A 13101-nucleotide genomic window follows, 5' to 3' on the forward strand; every position below is an offset into this window, starting at 1 on the left:
GACAACAGCCCTTTTCTTTGCAGCGGCTTCCCATCGTGCACGGAGGTTACTGTCATTCCTTCACAGTGCGTCAAGTGGTGCCTTCGGCGGTGTCACCCCGGCGCATTCAGACACTGGTTCCTCTCCTTGTAAGGTGACGAGTGCCCCTGCCAGGCTGCCAGTGGCCCAGGGGTGATTACTAGCTTCCTGTGAGCCCACCAGGAGGCTCAGATATCAGGAGCTGAACCACTCCCACTGTCCCATTGGCCTCAAGTGCCCATCGTGATATCAGACACTTGTAGCCAGGGGACCAACTGGGTGGCAAGTGGAAAGCGACATTGTCATAATACTGACATCATCCCCTTGTGAGTTTTTTGCTCCACTGGTAATTGAATCCCTCAGTGCCACTGCTCCACTGGCTGAGAGACAGGAATAGCAGCGCTGCGAACGTGCAGGAAGGGTGAAGACAGAAAAAGAAAGAGCAAGAGGCAGGAGTAGGGGTGAAAGTAGTCCATCCTAAAAATACTCTGAGGTAAAAGACAGCTATTAAAACGCTTTGTCAACACCTATTGTATGTGCAAACGAAGAAAAATGCTCCCAATGAGTGGGTGAATTTGGGGGTGGGGAATGTAAGTTGTTTGGGGCAAAGTAATTTCCCAAATATAAAGAAAATGTTATAAAATCTCAGAAAATGGAGGCCCTTATAAACTTTGCTGTGTAAATGCTTCATACTTACTAAAAGTTTTGGGGGATTTGGTCCAGTAGATCGCCTCAGCAAGCAGCCGTGACACGTCCACGATGGCTGCAACTTAATCCTTTTCGGGGCAACGCCTGACCGTCAAGTCTCGATCCAGTAGTCTCACTTTAACAATTTTTTCAAACTTTATGGGTCCTCAAAAGTGCTCAAAGCAAGAGAAAAAACATCCCTTTGACCTTTTTATATGATCATTGAATAAGGGGCGTGTCTTGATTGGATAACTAGGACAACAGGGTGATATTGACGATGAGGATAAGGATTGTTCAAGAAGCAACTTCCTCCGAGGCACACTGGACAGGCAGCCTCACCAGGAAAGAACGCTTTCTCTACCCATATGAATTGTCACTTCTACATTCTCTATTGACTATTACATAAAGCACAAGGTAAACAGAGGTCAGCCAAAAAAAATGCCTTACGCATGTAAAACATTGTACATGAAGCTGTCTAACTTGTTTACTCGCTGCTATCGTTTTTTGGGCGCGTGAGCAATGGGTGGCTAATTGTAAAAGCGCTACTTAATTGCATCCATTAAACGCTAAATGTTCCTCTGTCCTCCCTCGTTAATCATTTCACGCCACTTAAGATTTGAATTGCGGGCGAGTTGAGGAGGATTTCTCTTGTATTGTGCGTAGTTTCGTCAGATTGCGTCAGACAACTTAGGTTTGCTAGTGCAGTCAGTGTACGTGAGTTTATGAGTACATGTGTGCGGTCACATCCATCTAATCGCATCTAAATCCGGGCTAATTTGATTTTTAAATTGCCTCCATGCCTTCAAAACAAATTAATAGTTTCTTAGTGATTTAAAAAAAAAAAAAAAAGAAGTTTTCCAGCTATACAGCCAAAGTCTTGCAGAACTTATGTCGATCTGCCTAAAGTGTCCCCCGGCCCTGCTATCAAGAATGTTCCCAGATAAAAATCAGAGATCTATTAAAATACTGTATGAACTTAACTAAAATCAAGTCGTTGCAGGATCAAACCAGTTCTCTGTGTGAGTGTTCAGATGTCCCCCACCCCGAATGTCTTGTTCCCTCCCCTCAGCACTCCAGACATTCCCACACCCAGAGTTTGTTGATTTTCTGTTGATGTTGGCATGCCTCAGCCGAGCCGGGACCGGGACTGACTGGCTGAGGTCGCTCAGGGCTGGTTCCATCCCCTGTCACCCTCCTCCAATATCCTCAGCCTGCTCCCTCCCTCCTTCCCTCTCTCTGTTTGTCACTTAACTCATGTTTCCTTCTGTTTTTACATCATGGAGAGAAACCCGGACACATTAACTGTTCTCAGTGATTGTATCAATCCTGAAGTCCACGGGAGGGGGAGGAGTCTAATCTTGGTTGTATGCGACATACTGTACAAATCAGCTGATAATGCTGTGTGGAGGGAATAGCTCATCTGAGGGCAAAGAGCAGAGTGGCTTTACTTCACAGGAAAGGATTGAGATTGAAAAAAAAGGGTGTACTATTTTTGGCAGGCTGGCACTGCAAAATAGACCCTAACCCTAACCCTGAACCAATCACCAGAGCATATGTTAGCTAAGTACGTTTCTGCAAAACCACAGGATAATTGACATCTCAACATTTCTTTATGTTGCAACATTACGTTTGTTTAAAAACTGTTTATATTGCCATGAAAACGTCTGGGCACCTTCATGTGCCCCGAAAAAATAATCCCTGTCGGGTTTGAATAATGCCGCCACCATCTCCTCCAACTCCTAATGTGAAAAGTGGCATTTAATGTAAACATGATATGCCACATTTGCTGCAAATATCAACCTTGGACATTGCAAAAGGTTCAATCCTAACCTAAAATTTGGGTAACGGGGCTTAATAGAAGTATTGTAATTGCTTCACTTTTTAGTCGATTATTTTGGACCAAAAACATCAGTACTGCAGAAACAGAATGTAGTCTTTGGGAAATGTACGGATGTTAATTTGCATGAGTTTGCTTAAGAAAATGTACAGTGCACCGCCTAGCCTACTTCATAGTAGCTTTCCTAAAAGCTAGCTAGCCCGTGTCCGTCCAGCTATAATGAACACTATCAATAAATCAATAGCGTAAGTTAATTAAAACATGAATTTACCGCCCAATACTTTTAAAACTGTGATTTAAAAGTAGCTTCACCGCACAAAATCAGAGGGAAAAACTCAGCTAGTTAAAATTTGCTAGCGCTATGCAAGCTTACTGTTAGCAGGGGTTTAGCTGGAGTATTTTCTTGATACTGATTGGATTTAACTGCCTCTTTTTGTAATGTTTGATAACTAACTATTGATAACTGCTATTATTCATACCATTTATGATAACAGCAATGCTAAAAAAATATGCAGCAAACGTTAACGCTTGCTGCTTTGGTCGCGCCAGCTAGCTAACGTTGTGGCATTCTTGGTTTTAGCTGGCTAGTTACAGGTATGTCTGTTGTAGAACTTGGTACCTGACAACAAGATAAGGAGTTTATGGAATGTTGGCTGAGTTTTGGTTAAGTTTAAGCGAAAAAAACTACCCTACTTAGGTTAGTTTGTGAATAGATTGTAGTTTTAGTTAAAATAAGTATATTCATTACATAATTTCGCAAATTAGGTGAAGAAAGAATCAAGTGATGCTATGTCTTGTTGATAATAGTATTTGGTCCAAGTGTAAAATATCATGTGCAAGGGGTTTGTCTGATAATAGTACCAGTAACACAGCGGCTGACAGCATCTTTAAGCAGCTGTTACATTAGCAGGTAGCTCAACCAGTTAAAGACCCGAAAAAGAGGTTCCATCCTCGTGTTTTTTTTTAGGATTTCTTGTGCCATCCTACCATAAAATGTCCTTTTTAGCTGTCTGGATACCAGCGCAGTGTGGTCAAGTCAATTTATCTATTGAGCATGCGGAAAACAAGAAGACACTTGTGTGAAAGTGCAAATGAATAGTCAGAAAGTTAAGTAAAAGGTAGATATTTCGTTTAAAGGTGCTGACAGAGTTGTAAACACACTGTTTGTAGACTTGCTGAATGTACCTGACTGTCCTCTTTGCGGCTTTGCTTGGGTCATCGTGTGCTTGACATAATTACTGGGTGGCGCGCACGGCTCAGTTATCACTTACGTGTGTCTGACTCTGAGCCACTTACAGCATGACTGTTGCTTTTACATGCGGTTGTTGGTGCGCTGAGGACATTTCAACCACAGATGAGCTCTGCAGTTGTAGAAATATTAGCTCAATTTAAATGCTGCATCGCTTTGCACGGATCGATTTGTACCATCAGCCTGCTCTGTCCATGTAGTGTTTTCACTAGCCTGGACCACACTGGCCTTTTCAGTTTGTCCTCACCCTGTTTTTCCCTTTTGCCTCCTCTTTGTTCTGCCAGTCGAGCCTGAAAAAAGAAAAAGCGGAGAGGAGGGGGCTCGATTTTGGGAAAGGGGGTACATTTCTAAATAATGGGCTCACCGCGGGGTCTTAACAAGTGCACAAGGCGAATATAACAGAGGAATATTGTGCTCCGATGACTGTTTTTCAGCTTGCTCTAATGATGTCATTCCCTCCCTTCCTCCCTCGGTGCATGTGTGCACTTACACAAGTGTTTGTCCTCCACATCATTAACAGCACTTTCTTTTGCCACTCTAGATTCTTTCGGAGGGGCTATGATTTGCATGAGAAGTGGCCGAGACTGGGCCCCCTTCCCGTTTTCCTCCCTTTGTCCCCGCCATTCTTTTATTCCGAATTCTTCTCACTTATGCTCCTTCCTCGCTTTGTGCTGTGCATTATATAAGAATGCTGCACTGGCCAATCAGTGAGCTAAGATGGTCACGATGTTGGGCACAGGCCTTATTTCCACAACTACATAATTTCCCCCCTCCCTGTCCTAGAAAGTATGTGAACACAGGAGCAGCTTGAAAAAAAAAATAGCAAAGAATTGGAATCAGGGTGTTACTGAAAATGAGTTTTTAAAAAAAACTTTACTAATGAGGCAATTAGGACACTGAAGCACATGTAAATGCAGTTATCTGCTCTGCCAGAGACTTCGGCTTTAGCTTTAAGTTATTTGGTCTCTCTCAAGAGAGACTGTGTCTATATTTACCTGGGCGCAGCTCTGCAACAGGCTTTTAACTTTAAAGTTAGGTAACAATTACCACGAATCAGCTCCATGGCAACAAAAGCTTATAAGCTTAACCTGCACCTATGCTAACAGGCGCCGCTGGTCCAGATCGTGTACTGTTTATGCAGCTGCAGTCTGCACAGTCTACACAGGGGGCGCTCTGACCTTTGGCCCCGTCTCCACGCACAATAATCCTGTTAGATCTGGCTGTCTGCGGCTGCATGGGCACAGCATGAGGTGTGTAACTGACAGAGATCACAGTGGGGTTGTGCAGAACTTATTCTACCGGATGATCAGTGTTTGAGAAGGACAGAGCTGGTGTACACATTTCAGTAAATTTACTTGTGGGTTTTTTTTTGGTTTTTTTGAGATAAGTAATTCACGAAGAACTGCATCAAAGTTCACACAAAAACTGCCAGACAATAAGTTTTTAATCAGGAGTTTCACTTATTATGCACACACCAATTATAATACTTAATACATTTTTTTTTTTCTAATTCATCAGCTCATCAGCTTATTGTGTTGTCACATTCACCTGATATACAGCATACAAAAATATATACTGTATATTTAATATATAGGTACATAAAAGCAACACAACTAATTATTAAGAATTACGCTGAAGAACTCAAACACAAATAAGACAGGCAGTCAATACACGCAAACCAACAACCAGAATCAAGTACATGCAATAACGGAGTAAGGCTTTGACTCGAAACGCCATAAGATAGGTGTGAGACAAAATCAGTTAAGAGTAACCAAAGAAATCCTCTACATGTTCTACAGAGAGGTGCATTTCGATATGAACTTTGGGAAACAAATGAATTACAGAAATCCCTCCCAGCCCTTGGGAAGATGGGTTAGAACCGGGTGATCTTCTTCAGTTTCACAATCCACCGTCATCCTGCAAACAAGACAGAAGTCACATGTTTATGTTGCGTTTGGGACAGGAAGCGAGCTGTCAGATGACTGACAGAGCTGTTAATAAATGTGAGCATTGTGTCAATGAGTAGACATTAGTTTGTACAATACATATGTAAAAGTGTTGGTATTTTCCTAAGAAATGTGGTACATTGATAATTCATGTTTTGGATGACGGCCTTGTCTTCAAATCAATGTATGTCCCTCATTTCTGTGCATGTGAAGATCATATGCACGTCAGCAGAATTGTTTTTTCCCCATCCCTCACTATATGTTCAACCATGTGCTAAAACTGAGCTTAATTTTCAACCTGGGTAGATATTTGAGCTCAAAAGTTCAAAATTAAAAATGACCTTTTTCCGTTTACCTAAGTTGCCAGTTTATGTATTGTAACTTAGAGTCAAACCGGTCATCATATAGTGCTAACTCATCAGAATGATTCTGAGTATATTCTGAATACAAATAGAAATACAGTTTTACATTTAAAGCAACTCAGACTGTTGAATCTTGATGACATCTGGGGTTTTAGCCTTAAATCTCTACGTCTGACTTTGGGGTTTTAGCCTTCAGTTAGTTGCACTGAAACAAAAGTTAATTCCTTGAAAGAATAGTTGGACATTTTGGGAAATATGACAAATTGCTTTCTTTTCCAGAGCGACATGAATAGATGAACTAATTTAAGCTAGGTTAAACCAGCTGCTGGTTAGCCTAGCGAAGCACAAGGTCTCTGGGCCAGTTAGCATAGCCTTTATCCCTTTAGTAAGAGGATAAAAATAATATATGATTCCTTTCACTTTCTTGCCAAGTTTTGGGTGAGGAAGTTACTCTAGTTTGAAGGGCTAAGCTATTTCTATGGCCAGTAGCCAGTTGGCTAGCTAAGTAAAACAAGACGAAACGGCTAGCCTGTTCTGTCCAAGTTAACAAAATCCAATGACCAACACCTCTGCTGTTCACTACTATACATATAGATACACTTGTTCTGTATCTAGTTTTTTAGTCCATAATACAGTGGAAAAATGACACAATATGGTCTCATAATGTCCCAAAACCATGCTTTTAAATGAGCACCGATCCATTATCCTGTTTTATCACACAACTCTTACAATCCCAGCCCTCTACCATCTGCACTGCACCCATGTTATCTATCAACACAGTAAGCTATCAAATCCACAAAAGCTTTTCCCCTTTTCTGTTTTCCATCAGTGGCAGAGCTGATAGAAAACCAGAATTGCAATCATAACAGCGCTAAAGCAACACAGATGGAATCTGCTGAAAGGCCAAGTCATTCTAGGCTACTAAACATAGCTGGCTCTCAGCAACCAAACCAGTTAGTACAGAAAATGTTGCTTCACGTTGGATTTGTGGAGTTTGATCAAGTTGTTTCAGTCTTTATTGTTTCCCTCTTTTATTGGCACTCCATATCCCCCCATGTAGCTTTCACAACTTCCCCTGCTCAGAAATACCTCAGCACGTATTGTGTCATTACTAAGATTTGTTTGCATCCACTCCTAACTCTGTTTTTTAGAGTTTCAGGATTTGTTGACCTACATCTTTGCTCTCACGACAGTCCCCGCAGAGGCATCCCAAGACGCCATTGACCACCTGGATGCCGCAAAGCACCGCCTGTATCAACCCCATGGCCAGCAGAATGAAGAACAGGACGACGTGCCACATCACTGCATTTTTAGGGTACTCGCAGATTGACCACAGAGACTGGTTCCCAATGTAGTTGGAACTAGCCCTGCAAGGAAGAACAGCAGTGGAGCATAAGCAATGTCCAAGACAAACACAACACAGCATTAATGAAAATATGTGTACAGCAAGCCAAGTTTGGGGTGCAGGAAGAAAAAGTGTGATGACTGAGTTGAGGAAAAATGTGTCAGTAAGACGGCGAATGGAACAAGTGAGCAGTGGAGAAAGAAAGCACATGGAAAATAGAAAAGAAGGAACTGAGGGAGAAGGTCTTGATCCTATCAAGAGTTTTGTTGGAGAAATTTGACATTAACTGTTTACAGAGAGAGAATGTAGTCAGTTACTGAATACAAATGACATTTTGACATTTTTTTGTAACTGGTAACATAACCCAATGGATTACATAAAATGTAATCTGAATACTTTTGTATTACTTTTTCATGACATCGAAAATATTGCACTGATAGACACAGCCAAGAGACAGATACGAACATTAGTTTCCATTATTGGTTAATATTTTGAGTATTTACGCCTATAATTAGGTTGAAATTAACTCCAATTAACATAATCGACCCTGTCCGTTGGTTTTTCAGTTGGTTGGTTGATTGATTGGTTGGTTGGTTAGTCAGTTTGTTGGTTGGTTGATTGATTGGTTGGTCGGTTGGTTGGTTGGTTGGCCAGGAAGATTACACAAAAACGACTAATTAGATTTCCACAAAAATTGATTAAGGATGGGTCTCAGCCCAGAATAGAGCACATTAACTTTTGATGCATATAAAGATAAAGGATAAAGGGATGGAGTGATGAATGTTTTCTCTCTTTCTTTAACATTGTGAGATTTTCAACATCTTCATTAATTTCTTAGAGAATAATGCATGGATCCTGGTAACAGAGCTAAGATGGTCACAGTGTTGCATTTAAGGTAGTGTTATCTATGAGCGAGTACAATTGGAAGCAGATCCTAATTAAAATCTGCATCTAGTGGATTTAATGTTTTATGTGATATTGGATTTAGTTTAATTAAGTTAAAGGTGACTGTTGCCTCTACTGAGTGCCATTCAAGCACTGTCTTCTAATTGATCGAACCTTTATCAAGAGCCTTTGAAGTTATAACTCCTCTGCGAGGGAGACCTGGCCAGGTTGGCACCATAATATGTTGCAGACAAAACAATATAACGTCAGATGCTAAAAAAGAGATAACAACACTAAGAAGACCAAAATAAGATAAATTAAATGAGTTGTTTACAATACAATTTACAATAATCCTATAAACAAGGAGATATTGGATGACTAAGTCAAGTGCATTCACTGTGCAAAGTAACATAGAAAGTAAACTGGATTGCAGAACCTCACATTGAAAAACAGAAACACAAAAAAAGGGGAAATTGAGTTTTGCTGGAGGAAGGACAATCTGAGTTTTCATATTAATAACCCAAAATGCATTGTGTAATCAGACTTGGTTCCCTCTCCCTGTAAACATTGGTGCCATTTGAACTGCTGCTTATGCAAAACAGAAGCCTAAATATTAACCGCATGATCATATTTATCAACAATTGTCCCAGTCTTCTCATGGGCCTTTGTCAGGTGATTCAGTTTTAACTGCCTGAGCAGTTTCATTTAGTGAAACGCTTCATTTAGTGCTGATCTTGTTTTTATTTTAAGTCATATTGTTTCGGGGCCATCTAGGATTTAAACAGAGCAACTGTTCTTCAACTAGAAAAGGCAAGAATTTTAATCTTAAGCTGAATATAGCCGACGATCAAGCTAAAAAAAAAGTTCCCTTACATTAAAAGATTTAAATGGGGTAAGCTTATTCTGATTTACCAGGCTCACGCTTCCACGAACAGCTGGTTCACTCTGCCACCTACTGGATTTTAAAAAATATTGCATTTTTTTTTATTTTTACAACTAAGAACTGAAACTTGTCAGCTGCTCCAAAAAACGATGATGATAGTAAGAGGTAAGAGTGAAGTGCAGACACACGTCTGAGAAAAATGAGGAAGGGTTAGAACAATACATGGCAGGCCGCTATCTGTGGCGACATCGCCTACGTGCTCAGAAGAAAATACATTTAAATACACGTAAGCGATTGCTGCAGAAACACTCACTCCTCTTCAAAGGGGTATATCCAGGAACCCAGCACCTGACACTTAGGCCCGTCAGCCAGACCGGCTGAGGCCACACCGATGCAGTAGATCGATCCAACCAGACCGAATCCAGAGCAGAACACAGAGTTCAGCATCTGAAAGAAAGACAAGAATATACTGTGTTATTATTTTGCTATCTTCTTGTTATCTTTTTTTTTTAACTAGTTTATTTTTGTTTTCTTGTCTAAAGTAGGCCTATGTATACCTTTAACCCAACCTGATGTGACTTAAAGGTCATTTGACCTGTTATGAATCTTACAAATTGGACCTTTAAGACAGACACGAACACACCTCCATGCAGCCCGGCTTCATTCATGAAAAGATTTGATATTCTGTTTTCAACAACATATAAGTGGCATATGATTTAATGCAATACAGTGGTGAAGCACTATTGCTTTGCTTATATTTAGAGGGTTTGATGACATGATATGATATGATTGGGGTTCTTTTCGCTGACTTTATCAGAATATATTGAGACACGCAGGACTTTTTTTGTGCTTTCAACACAGTGGGTGTTTTTTCTCAGCAGACAGAGTTTGCTCATTTAGGTCGGGTTGATATTGAGCTAGGTCTGGCCAATATATCGATATTATATTATTATCATCATAGGAGACTTTATATCCTCTAAGCCCAGTCCTATATTGAGCTATCTTTATTCCGAATGAGCAAACTTTGTCTTTAAATGCTCCTGGATAAACAAGTAGTGTGTTAAGACTTTCACGAAAGACATTCACACTTATGTTGCTTATTGTATTAACGATTAAATACTTAAACTAAAAAATTGCACTTTGAGTGTGATTTGGTTAAAGAAATAGTTAGAAAAAGTAAAGAACATAACTGTTTTCACCACTTTCCCACAGTCAAACTAATAAATACCTTTTTTTTATGTATTCGGTGTAGTCTAAATTCATGCCAGATAGAAATATTAGGCTCTCTTGGCTCCATTGTTAAGTGTTTATGGGGTCAGAAAACATAATCATGATTCCATAGGCATCAAGGAATTAAGCAAAAACTAAGCAAGAGAGCTAAGGCAGGATGAGGGGGTGTCGTTTTGTCGATTAAATACACTTGATTCAAGTTTGTGCTTCCGTCTTTGGCAAGACATCGCCCTCACCTTTGCCTTTTTCCACCCATCATTATCAGTCCAGTCCCTGTGTTGACGTATTAATGTCAGTCTCTTAAATTACTTTACTCACCCTGCAGCGGTTGCCACAGCAACCTGTTCCACAGCAACCCTTGCCCCCGGCCCTGATAGCAGACGAGCTCGGGCAGAGCATCTGAAAAGTTAAGCACATAGGTGAACGTTTTCTCATGTATCAAGCAAGAACGATGCATCACGAGTGATTTTAAGTCTTTTGAACGCAAGTGAAATCTGGAGGTATGGTGTGTGTGTTTGTGCCTAAATCTGGCACACATTTGTATTCTTGTGTGCGTGTGTGTGTTCATTCTGTTATCTCTCAAACCAAATATTTGTGAATCCTGAGTCGAGTTTCAGTCACTCGTCCCAGCAGGCAGTGACATCCACGCAGTTAAGAGCGGGAGAGGATTCAAACTTCCCGGTTGCTGATCCAAACTCTAATATCCAATGATTAACACGTGTCCTTCTACAAGACTCAAAGGTCTCCATGATATATTTATGACACGACTTAATCGTGAATTATTTATTGCTCTGCAGCCATTGAAATGTCAAGATTACGCTGATGGAAAAGTCATATCTGTTGTGGGAGTGTCCTCAGTGTGAAGGTACAGGAGATCAGACATTTTGTAAATCTTGTCACGCAAAGTTGCCATACAAGTTCCCTGTAAAAAGTAAAACATGTTTTCAGACTTCACTGTCACAAAATGTAACTTAAGTCAAACAATATGTGAGGGTTATGAGCAAAATGCACCAAAAGCACCAATGGTAGAAAAATGTGCATTTGTATATTTACATATATATCCATGTTTAAAAGGATAAGTTCCCTCCAAAATGAAAATTTGGACATTATCTACTCATCCTCGTGCCAATTGAAGTTTCTTGGTCCACAAAAAACATCTGGGGCTTTGCAGCGAGCCAGCATTTCCGCATTTACCATGCATTTCAACCAACATATATATATATATATATATATATATATATATATATATATATATAAAATGGCTCCATACTGCTCGGTAGGTGTCATCCAAATTGATATGAATTTTTTTTCATTTTTTCAAATCAATCTGGGATCTCGTGGCTTCCAAATACTTGGATTATAAAGTATATAAGTATAAAGTATAAAAATTATAGAGTTACCTTAAAAACAAAATCATTGCCAGGTATACTTGTTTAATTTCTACTCAAAATATCCTTTTACACTTGATAAACCATTTTTACTTGTTTTTAGACATTACACTTGTTCCCTTGAAACATCTTATATTCATTGTTTATTTACTTACTTATTTTTATTGTGGCATATTTTCCAGTACCCCATGTTAAAAATTAACAATCTCTTATCGATGACAGGCACAGTTAAATAATTATTTACTGGGGAGAATTTGCGTATTAGATCATTACAGTCCACGCCCAGCCAAAGGTCAGGCATTTGTAAAAAAAAAAAAAGAAAATAGAAATCTGTATAAAGTTATTGCAAATTACAACAAAACTAAGATAATAAGGTTAAAATTCTCGACAAAATCATGCGATGCTTCTCGAAAAAAGTCTCCCGAACAATAATGCTCAATAAAACTCAATAAAAGGAAGCAATTAGATTTTACAGGTTTACACAGAGGAGAGATAACGACCCAGCGAAACAAACAATAAAACACGAAGTCAGACTTTGAAGACGACCACAGATCCTAACCCTGTACTCACAAAGAGACCCCCGCCGATGAGCCCCCCCATGAGCCAGACATGGAGGGAGATCTGGTTATTGTCCAGCTGCTTCCCATCAGGGAAGAACAGCAGCAGGTTGGCGATCATGCTGATGAACGCCGTGGGCAGCAGGATCAAGCCCACCAGGCGGGCGCACTTTCCCATACAACACATGGTTTCTAACTTGTTTTTTCCTCTTACTCACTGCTAGGACCCTGCTTCTAACTCTCACTGCGGGTGTCTTCTCCTCTCTTTAAATCAGAAGGAAGTCAGCGAGATGTGGGGGCGCACCCAAAAAAAAAAAAGGAGGAGTGAGAAGCTCGCCGCTCTCGACACTGTGAAAGTCAAACACACGGCCGGTGACAGTTAGAGCAGGAAGGAGAGAGGGAACAAAGGCCAAGTATTGGTGTGTCGGCCTAATCTGATTTCAGACCTGTGTGGCTTCTCGTGGGTAAATCAGCAGGGAAAAAACTTCAATAGAGATTCAAATACAGGACAAACAGACTAAAAGAACACACGATAGAGTATCTGTGCGTGTGCTGAGGGGGCTCTACGTGCTCTTTGATACCTGCTCATGATCATTTCAGTTTGTTTGTTCTATATATGGCCTATTGCAAACACTAGGGAGGGCTCAGCCAACAGTGCAGCTTAATGAGAGCTTTGTCAACCAGAGATATAAAGTCAAGCTAACCAGCATAGCA

The 13101-nt window shown here is 40.3% G+C and overlaps 1 protein-coding gene across 2 annotated transcripts; it reads right to left on the reverse strand.

Moving 5' to 3' along the window:
• Nucleotides 1–5217: 5217 nt before the first annotated feature.
• tm4sf5 (transmembrane 4 L six family member 5) lies at nt 5218–12715 on the reverse strand. Of its 2 annotated transcripts, none has more exons than XM_030429784.1 (5): nt 12401–12715; nt 10761–10841; nt 9529–9659; nt 7274–7466; nt 5218–5708 (listed from the first exon to the last, which is right to left on the reverse strand). In XM_030429784.1, exons 1-5 carry the CDS (start codon nt 12572–12574, stop codon nt 5691–5693), a joined length of 597 nt encoding a protein of 198 aa, XP_030285644.1. In that variant the 5' UTR covers nt 12575–12715; the 3' UTR covers nt 5218–5690. The 2 variants fall into 2 exon arrangements, with proteins under 2 accessions (XP_030285644.1, XP_030285643.1); XM_030429783.1 differs by having other exon boundaries at nt 9526–9659; nt 12401–12713.
• Nucleotides 12716–13101: the final 386 nt, after the last annotated feature.

The sequence above is a fragment of the Sparus aurata genome, chromosome 10 (genome assembly GCF_900880675.1).
Source record: "Sparus aurata chromosome 10, fSpaAur1.1, whole genome shotgun sequence".
Classification (NCBI taxonomy): Eukaryota; Metazoa; Chordata; class Actinopteri; order Spariformes; family Sparidae; genus Sparus; species Sparus aurata.